Here is a 23,224-nt window from a genome sequence, read left to right on the forward strand (position 1 = left end):
GTTGATGAAGTCTAACTGTGGGTGGAGAGAGGCAGCATGCATAAATAATTCAGTGTGTATGTGTGTGCTGTCAGACTGCAGCAGTTACACAAGAGTTGTCGGACTTCTCTGTGTCTACTTGCTGTCCGTCCATCTGCTTTTACAACAGCACAAACTGACCCACACAGGTAACATAAACACTCATTTACTAATGCCTTTGAATGTTGGTTCATGAGATTGTGTTTTTCCAGATATGTTTTTGTGGTTTTTCACAGGTACGGCTGACCTCAGAGCAGCGTGCACAAACCTGATGTCCTGACATTTATTAAAGTCTGAACCTCTGGATCATGGTAAGCAAACATAGCTGAAATGCTTCAACTTATACAACAGTGTGTATCAGTCGGAACAGGTCTGAACATGAACATTATAATGATTATGGGTGTGATGTTTCATGTAAAGCAGGAAAATAATTAGCGCAGAAGCATTTGAATGTTTTCTTTCCTTACACGAGGACACATACATGAGTTCTGATATGATCCATCTTCTCCAGTGAGCTGATATTTTCATCTCTGAATACGACTGTGAGTCCCTCTGCATTTATATAAATATTTAATTTATTTAGGTTATAAACTACTAATAATAGAAATAAAATACTAATCATTCTCATTCACTTATAAAAGTAAAGGTTTATGAATAGTCTCATTATTTTTTTAAAGAATAAAATGTTTTTCTTTACTTCTTCAAGCATCAAGTCAATGATACTCCCTGAAAGAGAAAAAATTATTGAAGAACCTTTATTTTTATTAGTGTAGTAACTTTATAAACCCACTATTGTATCACTGTTTTATTTGTAAACACATTAGTATTTATCTTTTCTAAAGCAGACAAATAACTTATTGAGAAAGCGATAAAAGTGTTTACAAATAAAATGTGATCAGATGCATACTAACAATATATTTTTTAAAACGTTTGTGTTTTATTTTTAAGAATGTTTATAAGTTACAAAGTCAAAAATACACACATCTTCATCGTTGCAGTTTTTGCTGTAACTTGAAGGTGAGGTTATAAAAGCGGTGCAGTTCTGGTTCTGAATGTTCTCTTGTTCATTGTTCTACTGGATTCGGTTCATCTGATCTGACTGAGAAACGCGATACTGTTCATACGCGACGCGTCTTTCTCTGTGCGCTACGGCAGCGCGCTCCAGTGGCTCATAAATAATTGACTCGACGATCGCGTTTATTCAGCTGGACTTTCATTGTTGATGTGGATCACTGTCACTGTCGGAACTAAAAACTCGTTTCTCAGATTCTCTGACTGTAAGTTTCTTATGACTGTGCAACTCTTTTGAGATGGAAACAACAGCAGTTAAAGGTTTGGACACACTGGACTCTGTGTGTTTCTCTTGATTTTATATAGATTTAAAAGTATCTGCTCAGATGCTGGAATTAAATTGTGTAGGCAAATATTAAAAGTAATATAAAGTTTAGAGATTGCAGAAATCTCTTAGTTTGAAGATATGGTATGTAATGATAATTTTGCCCTCATGCTTTGTGTTTTTATAGTTTTGATGACTTTTCTGTTCTTGTAAAATGCTATAAAAAACAGTTGTGATAAACACTGAGCAGGTGTGTCCAAACATTTCTCTGCATTAATGAAAATGGTTTATTTTGTGGATATATGGAGTATTTGTGTACTAAACTCTTGCTATTGAAAATGCTAGTGAAAATTCTGTTTTGCATTTCTTTCTACTTAAACATCTTTTATTACAAAGTGTAATGTGAACAAAACAATTTGAGTGAAAAGTTAAAGAAATTTGCATGCATTAAGTATTAAGCTTAAATGACACAGATGCACAAACAAAACCTGATGATGTTATCCAGCAAACACTGCATCTCAAATTAGTTTTTTTTTTTGTTATTTCAGAAAAACGTATCAACTGTAAGTTATTTGTGGTGACATTGAGCATGGAGCTTAATTGGTAGATCATTGCATCAGCACCACAAAGGTCATGGGTCCAATCCCAGGGAAAGCACATACTGATATAAAATGTATAGATTAAATGCACTGTAAGTTGTTTTGAATCAAAACGTTTGCCAAATCCATAAATGTGGATTTTTTTCCCTCCATTTTTCACAAGGCATAATGTATGATTCATTCTAGAGTCACGCTGGCTGGTGGGGATGAATCATCAGGATCTCCCGCCACAGTTAAAAAAAGAAAGAGAAACTCTAAACCCAACCACATTCTCAGTTAAACAACACTCACTTCTCTCTAATTGTCTTGTTGTTTATTAAAGCATTTTTTTAAAGCAATTAGAAAAGAATGCAAAACAGACCTTTGGACCTTAACATGAAATATAAGAAAAGTGTAAACATGTTTGTGTATGTGGGGGTGGGTGTGTTTATAGGCAGAGAGTCCACAAGAGCGAAGCCCAGGGGTTTTAAGTCGTATCGGCAGCTGGCTATTGTGGGGTTGGGGCAGCCCACCGGCGAGGGGAGATGTGCCATCATCCAAAACACGACAGAACAGTCAAGAGGAGGCATCAGACGAGGACAGCAAAGAAACCAGCTCACCTGCCCCCGCCACTGAGAGAAACCATTGTTTAGCAGTAGAGGATCACACCCCTATCCCATCAGAGATAAGCCCCTCCCTTACCTGGAATGCCAAACATTTGAGAATCGATTCTGCAGGAGGGGGAGGGTCGAGCGGTCAAACCTCTGAGGTGTATCTGGAGGAGACAGGTGAAGACACAGATCTTCTCATTCACACCAACATAAAACACAGCAAAAACAGTCAATCACTTAAGAGAAGAGAGCCAAATATCTCTCTCTCAGAACCAACACCATCACAGGTAGACCTCCTTGACCAAGAGGAGCCAGACCAAATGGGACGGAGAAGGTCTGGAAAGAAGAGGAGGGGCTCTCAGGGAGATGGGGGTGGGGCTAAATCAAAATCACCAACCACGAGTCAGCCCAGCAGCCCTGCAATAACCAGTTGGGCAAGAAGCCCGGAGACGTTGTGGGCTGAGTCAGCATTTGAGGAGGCGCCAAAAACCGTTTGCGAATGCTCCCAAGGGGAAGCGCCAAACTCACCTGAAGCAGGTAGCTACGAAGATACAGTACAAAGAGAATGGGCAGAAGCACACCTGAGTGAGGACATCGTTGAACCCTTGGACTCGCCGGACGGCCCTGTCAGCTACACACTGACCTCTGTTACTGATTCAGACATGGATGAGGACACTGTTGTCAGACTGACAGAAACTCCTGAGTCCAAACGCAGAAGTGTCAAAGTTTCTCACAGTGAAAAGTTTTTCGCTAAGAAGGTTTTTGTCACCTCTAAGACCCCTACAGAGGATCAACATGAGAAGTTTAAGAGAGCCGAAGAAACGACGGACCTTGGCCTGACGAAGACTGAAGACAGGGCAAGGTAAATTTACCAGTTCAACCTGTTTATTGCACATGTAATGAAAAGAAATTGCAAAACATTTCAAAGCTTCGAAGACTTGGGTGTGTTTGTATTTAAACTTGAGTGAAAACTGTATTTTGTTGGACTTTACTGAAACTTAACGTGAGAAATCTTGTTAACAGATGAACAGATAGGAGGAATCACTGTGTGCTCTGTTGTGAAATCTGAACTCATTCTCATGGTCATGATCACATAGTTGAGATTCCTCTGAGCTGCAAAGTCTTATGTAAAAATGTTTTTGGGTTGGTCTAAAGAATGATTTTCAACAAACATTCAGTGTTTACAAAGACATGTCAGTTCTCTTGTGACGTTGGCATGTTTTGAAAATCCTTTTAAAATGCTTTCTACTCAAAAACATGACAAATAGCTTGAAAGAGATAAATTGTATTCTTAATGCAGTTATTATTTTATACATCAAAGTTTTATAATAGTTTTATTATAGTTGTATATACAATTCAGAAGCCAAAAAAATGTGCTTGCCATAATTTGGTCTTACAAAAATTTTATGAGAAAGGTTTGAGTTGATACTGAGATCTCTGACTTTAAATTGTAGGCTTTACTGTAATTATTTGTAATTTCACTGGCGACTTTTAAAGCAAAAAAAAATTTCTCATCTCATTTGTAATTTCAATTCTTTACATTTGTGATTGTGAACTTTCTGAACAACCACATGTTTACTAAAAGTTTATTTAGCAAAGCTTCTAGTGTTTTTTTTTGTCGTATAACAAATCTTCCAAATAAAAACATGCACAATGTAGAAAATGGCAGGAAGCTGCTGATCTTGGTAGATTTGTAGTCCAAAACCTTTTAAGATGGCCTGCTGCTTACTGCCTACACAAGCAGCTCTCTTCTAACATCAAATAATGTTAAATTTGTGCCATACAAAAAGCGTTCATATTATGCTAAAGTCTGTATTTGTTGTTTTCCAGATCTTCGGACAACAGGCAGGATGGTAAGGCGAAGGGCCGAATTGCAGACAAAATCAGTTTGTTTGAAGGCCAAGCAACCAGTACAGCTAGGAGCACCACAAACCCAAGGCTTCTCGACAATACACCAGCACGAAATGTGACGAGTCACCTCAAACAGTTTACAGAACCTGCGGGTACACAAGCCGGTTCCACCATTCCAAAGCAATCGATTAAAGAGCGGGCACTGAATTTCAGCACAGGTCAGAAGGGGGACGAGAAGTTTACACTGCCATCTGGGACGTCGGTGGTATCTGGGAAAACATCAAACGGTGGACATTTAAAGACAGTTGGTTATACTGAAACATCTCAGCTTTTACAATCTACAGCAAAACCATGTACCAACAGAGAAAAACCTAAGGTTAAATCCAAACCTTTTTCAAGCTCAGACCAAACAGACTCCAAATCCCCCAATGTAACAGAGATCGTTTCTACGTTGTCAGAAAGCACAAGTGACTTAATAGCTGAGGGTAAAGGGGTGGAGAAAGAGAGTTGTTTTTTACCATCTGATGAGACCCAGCCGGTCAAATCTCCGACTCGGACCGGCTCAAGATCCAAAAAGCGAAGAAGCAAAGATACGACTCAACCACTCAGCCCCACCAGCAAGAACAAACCAGAATCATTTCAGGAAGTGAAAGACATAAAAAGCGATTCAATGCCCAAAATCACATCAAAACCTTTTACAAATGAAAAAACCTCAGTTGAAAAAGAAAAATCTAACAACTCTGTTGAGGAGATTACAACTGTAAAACCTGAAAAGCAACCAGAAATGTTAAGAGCAGCAGATGTGGGGCAAAACACAGAAAAAACACTAGACACGGACCTAAAGAAGATAAAAACTTTACAAGCGATTGCTACGATATCCAAAGAGATCAAAAGCATGGATGAGAAGGAGAGAAAGAAAAAGACTTTCGGCTTTAAAACTAAGACAGTGACCTCCACATACGAAATACAACCTTCACCACCTTCTGTATATGAGAAGAAAAACGCCCAAACTGAAAATAGCTACAGTGAGGACCAAACAAAGCGAAAACACTCAGAAACCAAAGAGCAAGGGACAAACGGCAACAAGACTCCAGTGGTTCAGAAGAGCTCAGAAAGAGAGAGCTTGAAGAACAGAGGCACGATTGTAAACAAATTGTCTGAAGAACTAGTGAAACCAGATCCATCTGTGACAGATGAAGATCGGCCATCATCCCCAGATCACCTGAAGAGATCCAACTCTAAAAACTACTCTGAGTTAGCCAATAGCAGCTCCAGGAAGGATGTCATGCAGAACAGAGAGAGTGAGACAGATATGAAGGTGTTACCTGAGAAACACGCCGCTACATGCGTGTCGACAACAAGAAGAACCTGTAGCATAAATTCAAATGAGGAACTAACCCAGTCGAAGCCAAGCCGCAAGAATGATGAGAAAGATTGTTTAACTGAGACAACAAGTCAGAACAAAAATAAAGAAAATGTGACAAAAACAATTCACCAAAGCACTAAGAGCAAAGAACAAACAGCAGAAGATTTAATGCAGGAGGGAATCAAATCCAGCACTGAAACTACAGGGGGAGACACTCCTAAAACCAACTCAGAAATGACATCTGTAGTGAATAGAGATGTAACAAAAAACATACGTTGCTCTAGCGATGAAAAAAGAGTTTATGCAATACAACCTAACAAAGAGAATCCTTCTGTCATTGAGATGTACACCTCATTATCCTCCAGAGCCAATGAATTATTCACAGAGCAACCTGATCAGGCCGATGTGAAGATCACTACTAAACCAGCATTAACAGATGAGCCACCTTTTAGTTTTTCAGCATCACTTAATGAAAAGACCACGCCTTCAACCTCAACTCCCAAAAAGGCCACACCTCCACAGGACTCATTTAAGGAAAAGACCACGCCCCCACTGGCTTCATCAGATAGAACGACCACATGTACACCTGAAACAACTAGGGAAACGGCCACACCCCCACAAGACTCATTTAAGAAAAAGTCCACGCCCCCATTGGCTTCATCACTTAGAATGGCAATACCTCCACCAGCATCAACTATTGAAAAGCCCACACCTCGACTGGCTTCTTCTGAGGAAAAGCCTACACCTCCATCAGCCATATTGGATGAAAAAGCCACACCCTCATCAGACTCATTTAAGGAAAAGACCAAACCCATACATGCTTCATCAGAAAGAACGACCACACCTACACCTCAAACAACTATGGAAAAGGCCACACCTCCACCAGACTCATTTAAGAAAAAGTCCACGCCCCCATTGGCTTCATCACTTAGAATGGCAATACCTCCACCAGCATCAACTATTGAAAAGCCCACACCTCAACTGGCTTCTTCTGAGGAAAAGCCTACAACTCCATCAGCCATATTGGATGAAAAGGCCACACCCTCATCAGTCTCATTTAAGGAAAAGACCACAGCCACACAGGCTTCATCAGAAAGAATGACCACACCTACACCTGAAACAACTACTGAAAAGGCCACACCTTCACCAGACTTATTTAAGAAAAAGTATACGCCCCCACCGCCTTCATCAGATAGAATGACCACACCTAAAACAACTACTGAAAAGGCAACACCTCCACCAGCATCAACTGTTGAAAAGACCACACCTCCACTAACTTCTTCTGAGGAAAAGTCCACACCTCCATCAGCCATTTTGGATGTAAAGGCCACACCCTCATCAGTCTCATTTAAGGAAAAGACCACACCCCCACAGGCTTCATCAGAAAGAACGACCAAATCTACACCTGAAACAACTACGGAAAAGGCCACACCTCCACCAGACTCATTTAAGAAAAAGTCCACGCCCCCATCGGCTTCATCAGATAGAATGGCAATACCTCCACCAGATCCAACTATTGAAAAGCCCACACCTCGACTAGCTTCTTCTGAGGAAAAGACCACATCTCCACCAGCCTTATTGTATGAAAAGGCCACACCTCCACCATCCTTATTGGATGAAAAGACCACAACTCCCCAAGCATCAACTATTAAAAAACACACACCTCCTCAGATTTTAACAAATGAAAAGATCACACTTCCACCAGCCACATTAGAAGTAAAGGCCACACCTCCACCAGCTTTAGTAAAAGACAAGGCCACACCCACACCAGCATCAACTGTTGAAATGGTCACACCTCTACCAGCTTCTTCTGAGGGAAAGACAATGCCTTCAGCAGCCTCTTCTGATGTAAAGGCCACACCTCCACCAGGCCCGTCTGAGAAAAAGACTATGCCTCCACCAGAAACAACTACTGAAAAAGCAAAATTTTCACAGGCCTTATTAGATAAAAAGGCCACACCTCCACCAGCACCGACAAATGAAAGGGACATTCTTCCACCAGCATCAACTATTGTAAAGACCACACCTCCTCAAGTTTCAGCCAATGAGAAATCTCCAGCCCTCATTAGTATAAATAAACCTCAATCTTCAGACCCAGCCACAAGAAAAAAGGAATTTATCCTGAAGCCCTTGTATCTTCCACAGATCCCCTCTGTACCCGGACGTGTCTATCTGAGCGGGGACTCTCCATCCAGCTGGCTGGATGTGGAACGCCCTGTTAGTAGAAAGCAGTCTATTCCAGACCCCAAACCAAAGCTGAGCTCTTCCGTCAGTGAAACCGACCTGCTGGAAGCTTCCAGAGAATTCGACCCAGATGACTTTCTTGCCAATGTAAAGAGGTTAGCAATGCCCTTCACTATTCCCCAACGCAAATACAAGCAGAACCGCCTGCAAGCCCCTCCATTCGCCATGCCTCCCATCAGAGAAGACCACGAGAAACCTTTTGATCCAGAGGAGTTCACGTTTGGCCTGAGTAGAAGGAGGGAATTCAGTTTGAATCCAATCACAACTTCACTATCCAGGAATCAAAGCTCAGATGTCAAGGAGGGGGATGACAAGCGTAAAAGAATAAACCCTGAGAGGGAGAGCATCATCAAGAGGTCCGTCCTCTTCAAGAGAACTAAGACTGGGCCAGAGGAGGAAGGAGAAAAAGATTCAAATGAAGGTAAAACAGAGCCGGTAAAAGCCAGGTCTCGTTTGGAGAAGTCTTCCATTCTCAGCAGTCTGCGCAACACCAAAGAAACGAGACGAAAAGAATTTTTAAGCCTCACTGAAAGTCCTACAGATGTGCTGTTGTCACCCAACAATGCTTCTGAGTGTCCTTCATCAGGGACAACACATCAAACACTTCAGTCACCCAAACAAGACAAAGCAACTGAAGTAAAAGACAGCACAAGCTCTACCCAGACTTACAATCAGGTTACCCAGACTTACAATCAGGTTAATGTAAAACCTGTCAAAGATGAAGGCCCTCGAATAACACCTGACCACAAACCATCTTTGGCTGACCTGACGCTCACCAAGACTGTTGACCCTTCACCACCCATGTGGGAGCAGACTGGTTTCCAGATTAATTTACAACCTGAAAATAATGGACCACTCAAGACACCTGACCCCAAAACAAGCTCAGCAGACCCTACAGCCACAGTAACAGACGCTATTGCTCCTCTGCTGCTTCCTTCCTTTGACATCAAGTTGCCTGATTACCTGGAGAAGTTTCTGCCAAAGGAGCCTAAAACAGCTCAACCATCCGACAGAATCCAATCATCGGTAAGACTTCAACCACATACACGCTTAGTGACCATTACATGTGTTCCATTTCACAGTACTCTAACTCATCTACTGCTCACATTAACTCATGTGTGTGTCTGTGTGTGGTTTGTCTGATTAGGTATCTAAGGGAAGTGTATCTGTACCTGATCTTGTGGGTTTGAACAAGGCTATTGATGTTCAGACAACCAACAACAACGTTCCAGAATTTCCATCTCCTCCTGTGAACGTAGGTGTCTGTCACTGGATGTGATGTACTGTGAATGCGTGTCTGTGTGTTGTTCAAACATGTCTGTGCATGAGAAAGTGAGAGATTGGTGCAGTCTGAATGGTTTGAAACATTCAAGGGACTGAAATGCCATTAGAACAGATCCTAGCGTAACATTGTCAAGTATTTGTTTAACACTTTACCCCCATTATCCTCACAATCGTGATGATTTATATTGCAGATTCCAGTTGCTCGTGGATTCCATCGCCGCCCTGGAAAGGTTGGCCAACAATTCAGTCTCATGTGACCTACCGAAGAATTTAAAATATTTAAAGCTTTTGTTTATTTGTTTGTTGTGGGTTCTTTATTTAGCAGCAATAGTATGAGAACTTTCAGTAATTCAGACTGTCTAATGGCACTTTTCCATTGCATAGTACCCCACAGGTCAGGTCGTGTCATCTCACCTTACTTTGGCTTGGTTAGCTTTTCCACTGAGTTAAGGAACACTTCAGAGTGGGAGGGATTTTTGGCGTGTCCTTATATTTGCGCTGCCTACTGCTGTGACAGCATACAAAAAGTAGGTGCGAGCATCTTTGAAATGCAGTGTTTCAAAATTGACCACCACAAATAGATATAGTTTCCACAACACATTTATCACTACTTCTGTCTGACATGACAGTTTCTGTACAAACACCAGTGGCGTCAGTCGACCGCTAAGTTGCAAAAATGCTGTGCATATATGCGGACATGTGCGTCGTGGATGTGCCACCACAAACTGCAAGGAAAACACTGGTATGGTGTTCCTCATTCTCAACCTGTGGATGTTTTTCACTGCTTAGAGGGAGTTTGGGAACTTACAACAAAGCACAGATGACAAAAGGTATGCTCAAGAAAGCGCAATCACGGAGGTAATGACGCTGAAAACAATAACGCTGGTAAGTACAATTCTCTCAGACCAATCAGCGATCTACCATTTTTTCACCTCATGTTTTAGTCTCAGCTAAACCCCAACCGAGGTGGTACTAAAAATTATCGGGTACTACGTCCTGTTCCTAGTGGAAAAGCCCCCAGAAATAAGCTGACCCAACTTGTGGGGTACTATGCAATGGAAAACTGCCAAAAGAGAGATTTTCACACCAGCGTAAACAGTCCATGAAGATGTTTTGAATATCTTTTCTGTCATTCAGATCATGATATTTCAGCAGCATCAATTCACTGGTCAGTCCTTTGAGTTCTACAGGGATGTAGATGATGCTACACATCTACAGCTCTCAAGTGTCATTTCTATTAAAGTGATCAGGGGCTGGTAAGACACACACATACATACACATACACAAAGTCAGGCATACATGCACTCTAAAAATAGCTGGGTTATTTTTGACCCATGATGGGTAAATATTGGACAGAACACATGGCTGGGTTAAAATTGACCCAATGCTGGGTTGTTTTAACCCAAATGCTGGGTTATTATACCCCATAGTTGCATAACATCAACCCAACATTGGGTCATTTTTAACCAAGCATGGGGTCATTTTCAACCCAGCATGTGTTCTGTCCAATATTTACCCATTATGGGTCAAAAATAACCCAGACATTTTTAAAATGTGTGTTTTATGGGGACAATAGGCTTTATGCCCAGCTGCACTACTTCTTGAACTTCAGCCAGCTCCTTGTTTCCTGTCTGAATGAGAACCATCACAAAAAGCTGTTGGCAGTCTTTAATCTATGAAAAAGTACCATACATGTTTATAGTATTATAAACATGTCATCATACACTATTCATGTCCTCATAAACCACATATACCAACCCACACACACTAACACCTTTTCATGTAAGTAGATTTGTGTATGTTTATTGTTTTACTGTGGTGTGTTTCAGCTGGATACTGTATGAGAAACCAGGATTTGAGGGGCGATCCATCCCTCTAGAAGAGGAAGAGCTTGTGGAATTACCTAATGAATGGGCAGAAGAGGCGGGACAAACCTCTGTTCCTTTTGTCATTGGCTCAGTTCGGCTGGCCCTCCAAGTATGTATTTCTGCTCACTGCACATACATATATATTATATATATATTTCAGAGTTTTGCAAAATGAAGAGCACTTTGGATATCATATTCACGTCACGTCCAGATAGACAATTAAGCCAAATGAAATCCCACCAGTTTGTTTAGACATACTAAGAACTTAGAAGAACTTTATTGTTATTGTGCAAACACGATGATACTGCACATGTGTCAGCATTTATCTGTGTGTAAATACATTTCCAGAAAGTTAAATCTCTGTTTGTGTTTGTGTGAAGGACTATACTCCACCCCGGATCGATTTGTTCTCAGAACCTGAAGGCCGGGGCAGAATCTCAGAGTTTCTTGTTGACACAGAGGAAATGGGTGCCTTCGGTTTGCCTCTGAACACTGGATCCATCAAAGTCCACAGTGGAGTGTAAGTGCACACACACACACACATTTAAAACCTTCTCACATGTGTGTTTGACCAACTGAAAGTATGACAAGTCAACTCAGTTGAGGAGTATAAATAGTCAGAATAGTCAGTAGATCTCAGATTTTAATTTTAATTCCTGACCCAAGATCAGTTCATAATGTGCCACACCACAGAATGAATAACACAGCTTATTGAGGAGGAGATGATACATGCTGTTATATTTCAAACAGACTTTCACTGAAGAGAGAACCTAAGATAAATCACATAGACCTGAAGATGAGTTAGTTTGACTGACAGCCATAAGCAACCACATAGAAAACTTCATAACAACATGATAAAATCCACAGAGCATCTTAACAACACACTGGTAACCATCAATAACATCCCCAGTAACTCTAAAGAGAAAGATGAAGTTTTATAACATCTGTGTGTGTTACATCAGTTTTATTGTTTTGGAAGGTCAGAGATGATGGTGATTCATGTGTGTGTGATTCACAGGGATTAGTCACACACTGAATTATAAAACACTGGGTCTCATTCACTAAGCATGCGTACGCACAAATTTGCGCGTGGGATGTGTGTACAGATGTTTTCACAAACAAATCGGGATTCAACAAAAACTTTTTGTAACAACAAACAACAAACAAATTGTAAGCAAAAATTCAAGAAAACCTAAAACCACTCGTACGCAATAATCACATACTCTGTAATCAAATACTAGGCTATAATTATAATGTTTATAATAATGTTGATATATATAAAGTTTACATGATTATAAAATTATATTATATTATTTTACATGACCTATAATATTATTATTATATACATTATATTATACATTATTAAAGCCTACTTATTTTTCTAAACATAAAGAAGATGCACGTAATGACAATTCTTCACGCTTTCCTTCCTCACTTTTTAAATCTCCATATGAAAACGTTTGCTTAATGCCTAATGTAGCCTACATGTCATGTACATGTAATGAGAAGTCTAACGTCAATCACTTGATCTCCTGTCTGTCATATTAATTAATTGTCATATTTGTTAAAGCAACCAATACTTCTTTAATTTTACTACGGTCGGGGGACAGCACTGGCGTCCACCAGCAAAAGCAGTGGCATCTACATCTGAGATTGTGTATCTGGTGTATCTGCATGTTGAATAAAAGTAGATGACAGAATCAATGCCAGTGAGATTTACAGACTGAATCTCTTTAGTAAAACATGAGAATTATAACTGAAGGATGAATGTGAGAAACAGAAAGAGAAAATAAAGGAGTTTGATGTTGGGTGGAGCTGAATAAACTCAACTGGTAAACAGTAACTAACATATTCACCACATATTTACACCGATTAGTCAGACATTATGACAACTGACAGGTAAATTGAATAACACTGATTATCTCTTTATCATGACAATGTCTTGGTGCCAGTTACCACACCACACCTTCAGGGGTCTATAGTGGAGGCCATGCCTCGACGAGTCAGGGCTGTTGGGGCAGCAAAAAAGGGACCAACACAATATTAGGAGGGTGGTCATAATGTTATGCCTTATCGGTGTACATTTGATTAATTATACCACAGAGCTGTTGAATGCTTTATTCTGATTGGTTGAGAAATGTTCCACAGGTGTTGATTATTTTTCTGATAGACACACACCTGACCTGTCAAATGTCTTAAAAATAACAAACCAGAGCAATGTTGTAACTGTGGTATAAGCTGAATAATTGACTCCGGACGTTTGAATTATTTGAAAATAATGCAGTCTAACCCGCATTACCACCTTGAGTGTGCATTATTTTCAAATAATTAAATGGCCCATCTTCAATTATTTCTTATGTGTTTGTCTGTAGATGGATGGTGTACAGTGATCCAGGGTTTCAGGGACTGTTGGCGGTGTTGATGATCGGAGAATATCCGTATCCTGAAGACTGGGGTTTTCCAGAGGTGGGGTCACTGAGACCTCTACATATGGTGAGACATCACAGTAAACACTAACAGTAAACACTTGAATCTGTAATGAACTTTCTTTACTGTTGTGTGTCTTCATTAAATGCCATTGTTTGCAGGGTGGTGTGAAAGTCCAAAACCCAAACGCTGTAAAGGTACAAGATGTGTTTCTGCCTCCATTTGCATTGAGAAATATAATACTGACTGAAATCGAAATAAGAGACACAACATTAAATGTCATCTCCCTGTCTGTTTGTCTGTCTTAGGCTTTGTTGTATGAGAAAGCAGGTCTGCAGGGTCGCTGTGTTGAAGTTCAGGGAGATGTGTTTTCTTGCAAAGGGATAGACAGGGACTCGGGGGATCGAGACGGTCATGGATTGAGATCTGTGGAGTCCCTGAAGATTCTCAGAGGCCTGTGAGTCACAAAAAAGCCAAACACTCGCAGATCTATTGACTAGTTCTTCTTAATTAGATCACCACAAAGTCTTGTAAACACTGGGACGTAAGGCTTGCCAATCAGATTAAAGTTTGCCAAATTGAGGAAGCACACTGTTAGTGAATGTATGAATGTGATGTTGATGTTTCAGGTGGGTAGGATATGAGCAGGAGGGTTTCGAGGGGCAGCAGTTTGTTCTGGAGGAGGGAGAATATTTGGACTGGAGAGATTGGGGTGGAACGGGTCAGAATCTTTTTTCTCTGCGGCCTGTCATTACGGTGAGTCTTTACAAAACCTCATGAGAAGAACAACATGAAATACCCTTCAGTTTTCATGTTCTGTGATTTGACAATAGTAGGAAATAACAACGACAGAATCAGCGCCTAACGCTTTGCCAAAATCCATAAGCTCTTTCTAAATTAAGACATTGAAACATAAGGTCATGGAAATGCCCTGAATTCATCTGATGTTCTGCAGGACTTCTCTTCTCCTCACATGAAGATGTTTAGTAATTTTGACTTCTCCGAGCGGGGTGTGAACATCGACCTGATGGAGCCGCTGGAAAACCTTGCAAACACGGACTACGGTTTACAGACGCACTCCATCGAAGTCCTGTCTGGAGCGTGAGTCTGAACTTTTGATCGTTTCGAGAGATAGCAGAGGATAAGCTCGTGACCTCAGAGGTAGATGACAGGAAGTGCCTCGTTTATTAACTGACACCCTCAGGGGGTTCCTGCATTATTTGGTTATTTGAAACTGTGCTTCTCATCTGAGTCCAAAATTAACAAAACACCATCACTCTGTCTGTCAGTATTTGACAAGCCTGTATTAGAAATTTGACTAAAGGTCTTAGCTTTACTAATTTCACTGTTAGTGTTTCCAGAAAAATGATTATGCACACACACGCGCGCGCGCACACACACACACACACACACACACACACACACACAGACACACAAATGCCTCAGGGTGTCATTTAGAGGAAGGAAAGCCGTTTGCCAGAGAATTCACATGTTAAAATCTGTGTGGTCCTCTGTTATTTCTGGAATGTGTGTGTGTGTGTGTGTGTGTGTGTGTGTGTGTGTGTGTGTGTGTGTGTGTGTGTGTGTGTGTGTGTGTGTGTGTGTGTGTGTGTGTGTGTGTGTGTGTGTGTGTGTGTGTGTGTGTGTGTGTGTGTGCGCGCGCGCGTGTGTGTGTGTGTGTGTGTGTGTGTGTTCACGCCGCACAGTGGGCACCGCCTTGCTATGCAACACAGTGTTTATAAACAGATACAGGCCTGTTTACCATTAGAAATTGAAGTAATCATTAAAAACAAATACGCACACACACTAAACACACAAGTAAGAGCATGTGATTATGCATTTGTGTAAGACAGGATTGCATTTGTGCGTGCGTGCTTGTGTGTGTGTGCAGTTGCGTTGATGTGTTTGTGACAATTAAACATTGAAACAACACAAAAATTGAGCTCTGCTCTTTTAGCATTAGAAGTAGTGTCAGTAGGAATGTAATGTTGTGCATTAGTTCGAAAGATTAGTTCAACCAAAGCTAATTGATTCTGTCATCTTTACTCATGAATGAATGTTTGCCTTTTGTCTGCCTTGATGTTTGTTGATCTGTGTCCGTCAAGCTTTTGAAAGATCAAAATACACACAATTCAGCACAATTCACACATCATAAAAGTTATTCATATGACTTTATTAATTCCAAATCTTCATCTGAAGTCATATGAGCAGTTTAAAGGGGACATATCGTTTCCTTTTCTAATGTTTAAGTGCTATAATCTGGTCCTCAGTGCCTCTATCAGCCTAGAAAATGTGAAAAAGAACAACCCAGTAACTTATGTTTTGGTAAACCATTCACTTAGCTCCAGTTGTGATGTCAAAAGGCATCCAATCACGGCAGTGCCATTTAGTGCAGAAAAAAGAGAGAGGAAGAAAAAAAATAATTGACAGCACAATTAAGTTTTAATTTCATATGGTGACCAGTGTTTGCAGTTCATCAGCTAATTTGCATTTAAAAGGACACACCCAAAAAAGGCACATTTTCACTCACAACTACATAGTGGCAATTTTAACATGGTATAATAAATTATCTGTTAGGTATTTTGAGGTAGATCTTTACATATGTACTCTGGGGACACCAAAGATTTATTTTACATTTTAAAAAGTCTTGTGAAATGTCCCCTTTAAGGAACAGACAGTTTACACTTATAAATTAATTTTAAAATGATTCTGTTTTAAAGTCCCCCTGTATTCAATAATTTTATTCTTTAAAACTCATATTTGAGCATCATAATAGCATATGTAACAAAAAATTCCTGTGATAATTTCTCCATGCCTTAATACAGAATGTAACCTTGCTTCATTTAGTATACGCTAGGGATGCAACAATACAGTAAATCCAATATTATATTTAGAATTGTGCACATACTATCTATAAATATGCAAATTAGTCCCCATCTCCATGATGCACTTGAACCATCGCACATGGTGTGCCCCTAACACAATTGCAAGCATCCATTCAGGTTGTATAGTAGCGATGTTTAAAAGTTGAGAGAGACAGCAGCCATCCCGCTAATGGGCGTGGTTTCAGCATTGACAGTGGACACGCCCCCGCCAAAGAATGCTGCCTATTTTTCCATGATTTTTATAACTTATTTTATTTGATTGTTTTTTTTTTTCATTCAAATTTGGTTAAGTGGTTAATAACACATTTTTCTGTGGTGTGACAAACTTAAAACACATTAAATATCTGACTTCACAGGGACTTTAAGAAAAATCATTTTAATTTTAAAATGCTAAGAATTTAGCTAATAATATTTGTTTAAGTAAATTTAAGCTAAGATTTTCTGTTAATGTTATTATGCATTTTTTAAATGATTTTTTTTTAAAACATGTTAGTTTTATGGTAAAGTTGTTTTACATATTCAGATCATATTTATGAGTATACATTTAAATGCCACTATTAAGTAAACAAACAATCACGCAATATTGTGAATGCATTAAAAAACTTAACTCGCAAATAAACAATGATTGGTTGTTCAATCTGCTTTTTTGGGAGGGGCAATCAAAAACCCTGTAATTTAAACACTGTGTTTAATTAATACAACTTTTAAAACACATTATTTCTGACTCAAAAAATTCAAACAAGCTTGTTTTGTCACTGACCCATATGTTTAAATGTGTGTGTGTTTTTGTTGTAGATGGATTGTGTTTGAGGAACCCGGGTTCTGCGGTCAGCACTATGTTTTAGAGAAAGGTCTGTACAGCAGTCCTGAGGATTGGGGTTCATCCAAAAGCCGAATTCTCTCAGTCATGCCGGTTATACTGGTGAGAAACATTTACTGCTCTCAGTTTTCTCTGTATTTGTCTTATAATAAACCTGAGATCATGTTCTCCATCAATTCTGAGTTACTGTATGCCAACTATTTCGTTGTGTTTTATTTTATTCTAAATTATTTTTCAGGAAAATCCGAGTTCTTCTCACTTCAAGGTGCATAAGATGAGATTTTATTTATAAAGTATTTTGTCAAGTTTTAAATGATAAAAAAATCACAGATTTATATCTTGTGTATGTTTTAGATTCAGATGTTTTCAGAGCCTGAATTCAGTGGTACATCTGCAACACTGGAGGATAAAATACCCAGAATGCCTGAGGGCTTCATCATGTCTTCCTGTAGAGTTCTCACTGGAAGGTACATACATGAGTTTATGCCGTCTGATGTTGTGTTTATTTAATTAATTTGTTTTGTGTCTATTTGATTTATGTTATACATATCTGTATGTGTGTTGTAGCTGGCTGGTGTTCGATCGTGAGAGTTTTTCTGGATCGCAGTGTGTTGTGGAGGAGGGCGATTATCCCAACCTGAGGATGCTGGGATTCACACAACCCAACACACCAGTTCTCTCTCTCCAACCTGTTGGACATGTGAGTCTCTATAACGATTTCAGTGAAAGTACTTACAATTCATATCGACTGACTGATCAAACATGTCTCACAGACAGTGAGATCACAAAATCTAAATTGTATTTTCAACATGAAATCTCTCTGCAGGAGTTTTCTCTGCCATCTATAGTTCTGTTTGAGCGTTCTGGATTCAGGGGTAGAAGAACTTTACTGAAGTCCAGCACAGTAAACCTTCAGCTAACAGAGAGCTGCACCAGGGTTTCATCTATACTGGTGGAGGGTGGCATGTAAGACATACAGACACACACATGTGCACACACACACAAAGGTTTATTCACAGAGTGGAAAATCTTTAGTCGAGTGTTACATTCAACACAGTCCTGTAAAATCTTCCCTTCTCTGTATCTCTGTTCTGCATTATATGCACATCTCAGACACAAAGGTTTTTCTAGACACCTCGTTTTGGTAAATAATAAAGACAGCATCATATTTAAGGCAATCCCAGAATGCACTACAACAAGCTGAGTAGAAAAGCTCTTCATGTAGACATCGGTTCATGGGGTTTGGAGCACAGCTTCTCTGAATACACAGTTTTTCCATAAGCGGCAGACTCTTTCCAGAACGGAGAATTTGGCCAGAGAAAGCAGAGTTAAATTTAGTCTGCAAGTGACCACAAACTCCAAACAAACTGTGTGAGAATCAGGGTCGTCATGCACCAAAATCTTTTAAGGGCTCACAGTGTGCATACTTCATACTGTAATCATAATTATTAACGTCCTTTAATAGAATACATTAAAACCTTTTTATATGCCATATTATCATGGACTACAAACATAAAAAGGGAAGAAGCGTTTAGAAGTTAATTGTTATTTTACACATAAGTAAAAAACTGAGTGAAAAAATACACTTTTACATCGATAATTTAAAAGTTACATTGATGCGCACATCGGTCACATCTGTAATTGGCTGTTATGATCAACACTGAAAAAACAGGAAAAAAGAAACCTTTGATGCAAGGTAAATAGATCTTAATGTAATGATGTTATTTTACGTTTATTTTTACATTTAAATTTAAAAAAGCTTTTTTATATAAAATTATTATATGAATACGTTTTTTAGCATATTTAGCACTCTATCTTACACCTGGCGCAATGCGCAACGCAAGTGTCTTTTGCTAGTTTCCACCCTGCGTAATGATCATTTTCACGTTTAGCGCCACGTTGTTTAAATGCATTTGGGCCCATTTTTGCGCCCATGGGCTTCTGGTGTAAAAACGAGGTGTGTTCAGGCACATTGTTGGCGCGTTGCTATTTTGAGGCAACTAAAATAGACTACTCCATTGACCAACAAAAACCAGGTCTAAAGTCTAAAGTCAATGGCGCAATATGTTTTTTTGTTATTTAAAGAGCGCGCTAGTATGCGCCTATAATTGGATCGACAACATGGGTTTGCTTATCGCATACATGAATGTGCAGCAGCACAAAAACGCTTTTAAATATGAAAGATTAAAGGATTGAATGTAAAAGATTATTATTTAGTCTCTAAATGAGGACCAATTATGAGACGTTAAAAGGCACAAAGAGCTGCTTCACCTGCAGCCTGGTAAGTAAGTAAATAAATGCTTTGCTTTAAACAAATGCATCTTTTTTTAAATATTTTTTTAATGCTACTGTATCTCACGGATTTATTGTATATGATGACTCTGTACCTGTGGATATGGTGAGATGAGAAACATTTTATGCTTAAACTGACGCTGTCCAAGTGCTGAAACGCTTGGAGAGCCGTTTGTAAATTCTTTATCTCCTGTTTGTTACAAATAAAGTATTTTTAAAGTACAAACCTTTTCTTACATACTTGTAAATTATGTTTTGATGATATTAGATAGCCATACATTTAAAGCAATTAAAAGCCTGCTTTTTTACTTCCATGACTGAAAGAAAACGGGTTTTAAAGGTTTTAATAAAAAAAATAACAATTTCAATACAAGTGAAAAACAACACAATTATTTAACATTCATCTTAAACTGGTGGTCTTCTTCCTCCGCTTAGTTTTTCAGCTTACACAGTCCGTCATCTAAATAGGGATTAGACATAGCGCCAAAATAGGGCCCTTAAAGGAACAGGATGTAGGATTGTGGCCAAAACTGGTACTGCAATCACAAAACTTGTGGCAAAAAACTGGTACTGCAATCACACAACTGGTGGCCAATACACAACATGACAACATAAACATCAGTTGAGGGCTGCAACTCCACTTCTTTAATGACAATATCCTGGCCGGACCACTGTTGTTGTCAGTGATATAAGTATTTGAAATTATAATGATTTCTAAATGTCTAGTAACATATCAGGGCCATTTTATGATTAATTGATATAAATTTCTTATATACTGTTCCTTTAAGCAACATATATTTGACCTGAGAGTCAGAGCACATGTGATTCTGCCCCCATATATAAACATTAAGAAATGGACTTTGAACCTTCACCTTTGTACACAGGGTAAACTGAACACTGTGGTATTGCTGCTGTGTTATGAAAGTGCTTTTTTTGCTTTTTAATTTTATCAGATAACAAAATGCAGCACCAGTAGCCACGTGGCCGTGCACAATGGTGGCACCAGCGCTGTTCTTTTTGTCTGGATTTGTATTATTCATTAAATTCATTGCGTCCAGAATGAAACACTTGATTAAAACAGCAAAAAGAGTGATGTGTAGAACTGCTCATATTTGACCTATTAAACAAATTAATGACAGATGTGTAGATACAGAATTTCATATAGGTGTGTGTGTTTGTGTTGATTGACAGCTGGGTTCTCTATGAGTCTAATAACTTCAGAGGTTCTCAGTTCCTGCTGAAGCCAGGTGAGGTTCCTGATTGGCACAAACTTTCCAACTGGCCACGGATTGGATCACTCCGCCCGCTCATTCAGGTGAGAGGCTCCACCCACCGCAGGGTGCTGTGAAAGTTTCTAAACAAAAACAAGGAGCAATATTAACTGTAAACACAGTTTCTTACACTATATATATAAACGTGTGTGTGTCGTCCATGTAGAAACAAGTGCACATTCGATTACGGAACAAGGAGGCGGGGTTAATGATGTCTGTCATCGAGTCAGTAGGAGAATTGATACGAATCCAGGCAAGCGAGGAGACAGGTGGCGTGGAACAGATCTGGATCTATCAGGACGGTCACTTGCTGTGCAAGGTATGAAGTCATAATCTATTTGATTTGATATCCCCACTGTTCCAATTTATTTCTTTCATTTAAAGAAGACTTTTTCTAGATGTAAAACGGTCTCCCCAAAGTACGTATGTGAAGTTCTAGCTCAAAATACCCTATAGATAATTTATTATAACATGTTAAAATTGGCACTTTGAGGGTGTGAGAGAGAGTGTTGTGGTTGGATAGTGCAGATTAAGGGGCGGTATTATCCCTTTCTAACATCACAAGGGGAGCCAAATTTCAAAGCCCTATTTTTAACTTTAAAAAAAATTAAGTTAATAGAAGCACTGGGGGCCCAATGATAGCACATAAACATGTGGAAAAAGTCAGATTTTCATGATATGCCCCCTTTAATGCGGTCTGCTGTTAAATGGCATCATCTGGTGGCTCTATCTGAGTTATATTCAACAGTGTTAAGTGGGAAATTATTCTCAATTGTTTATTCTTTATTTATTGACACATTGTGTTAGGGTTTGCCCAGCTGCTTTGTGGACGTCAGTTCTGGTGTCCTGATGGCGGGCAGCAGAGCGGTTCTGTCTTCAGAACCAGGTAAACCTTATCAGTTGTGGAGCATCAAGTCTGACGGTCTCATCCGGAACAATGCAGACCCAAACCTCGTACTGGAGGTCAAAGGTAAGAGAGTCCTGAAGAGTTCAACATTTGTGACCCTGCTTGTGAAAACAAAGCTAAAGTCATGTTTTTATTTACTGTTATTTACTCATCCTACATCATGTAAAGATAATATAATCTTGATATCTTTAACTGACTAAGATCATGTCAAAGATTGAAATTAGTGTGAAATGAATGGTGGAAATTTCAGAATTTGATTTTGAGCCTGGTTTTCACAGACAGGGTAACATTTATGAAGGGATATTTAGGGATAAAGAAGACTGTAAATACAGTTTACCATGTTTTTTACACACAATTAAAGGCAGGTCAAAGTTATTTTAATCCAAGAACATTCCTCAGGCAGATGTATTAAATGACGGTATGGAAAGAAGTCACTCTAGACTCCTGCAAGTTATTATTTTAAATATGTTTGTCTCATAAAGTCATGATTTATGCTGAAGTCTGAAATGTTGGTGGTTACTTGTTTGGCAGCAGAACACAATTACACAACTGTGCTGAAGTATATGCTTGTCTAGCGCCATCTAGTGGAATAAACATGTTTACATTCACATTAAACAGACATTTAGCAAATCAATTAGATCTTTAAGATTATACTTTATGTCCTTTATTCAATGTACTTTATTATTTCAAATGAAATATGACCCAGATCTGTTCTTGTGATCATCCACTAAGAATCCACCTATGGGTCCATTCACTAATTAAAAACAATGACATCTAACAGCTAAAATACAGTAACTTTAACCAAGAGTCACCCTTTATTGTTTCTGTCTCTACAGGAGGTCAACATTTTGACAAAACCCAGATTATTCTCAATGTATTCCAACCAAACAAACTTAATCAAAGATGGTCATTGGAGCTTCTCTGAGCTGACGACAGGGATTCGACTTAAGCTCTTTAAAGCTCCACCAGAGGGACCAAAGTCCTGTGAGGCAGCCAGCTGCACCAGAGGGACCACAGTCTTGTGAGGCAGCTGCACCAGAGGGACCACAATCCTGTGAGGCAGCTGCACCAGAGGGACCACAGTCCTGTGAGGCAGCTGCACCAGAGGGACCACAGTCCTGTGAGGCAACTGCACTATAACCTTTGGACTATATAAATTGTACTATAACCTGTGATTATTATGGAAATCTCATTCTTTAAAGATCTACAAACAAGACGAGCTGGATAATGATCCTGTTCTTTTGGACACTGTGTCATTTAACACGTAAATATGCTTGTACATTTGCACGTTTAAGCTGCCTGACAACATCATGAAGACATTTTACAGAAGCAAAATTACTTGAACAATCCTCCCTCATAAATTTTCATATTTTCTATCCTGTAACTTACCTGTGTGGACATTTGACTTGTTTTCCCTTCAGTTGTATAAAATTGTTTGTTTATAAATGAAATGTCTGTGTTAATTA

General features: G+C 39.3%; 1 protein-coding gene across 1 annotated transcript; it reads left to right on the top strand.

Moving 5' to 3' along the window:
- Positions 1-11: 11 nt before the first annotated feature.
- crybg1b (crystallin beta-gamma domain containing 1b) lies at positions 12-23,224 on the top strand. Its single transcript, XM_065264465.2, has 23 exons — positions 12-167; positions 255-329; positions 2,387-3,405; positions 4,374-9,030; positions 9,152-9,259; positions 9,480-9,518; positions 10,426-10,544; positions 11,118-11,265; positions 11,537-11,676; positions 13,529-13,649; positions 13,745-13,780; positions 13,892-14,040; positions 14,213-14,339; positions 14,539-14,684; positions 17,264-17,390; positions 17,527-17,553; positions 17,643-17,755; positions 17,856-17,988; positions 18,115-18,254; positions 20,772-20,895; positions 21,018-21,170; positions 21,659-21,821; positions 22,595-23,224. The coding sequence occupies exons 2-23, from the start codon at positions 327-329 to the stop codon at positions 22,681-22,683; spliced, it is 7,881 nt and encodes a 2,626-aa protein (XP_065120537.2). The 5' UTR covers positions 12-167; positions 255-326; the 3' UTR covers positions 22,684-23,224.

The sequence above is a fragment of the Paramisgurnus dabryanus genome, chromosome 1 (genome assembly GCF_030506205.2).
Source record: "Paramisgurnus dabryanus chromosome 1, PD_genome_1.1, whole genome shotgun sequence".
NCBI lineage: Eukaryota > Metazoa > Chordata > Actinopteri > Cypriniformes > Cobitidae > Paramisgurnus > Paramisgurnus dabryanus.

Coding starts and splice junctions, on each gene's coding strand:
- crybg1b (XM_065264465.2), top strand. Junction 10,545..11,117: donor ATTAAAGTGATCAGGGGCTG/GTAAGACACACA, acceptor GGTGTGTTTCAG/CTGGATACTGTATGAGAAAC. Junction 13,781..13,891: donor AAAACCCAAACGCTGTAAAG/GTACAAGATGTG, acceptor TGTCTGTCTTAG/GCTTTGTTGTATGAGAAAGC.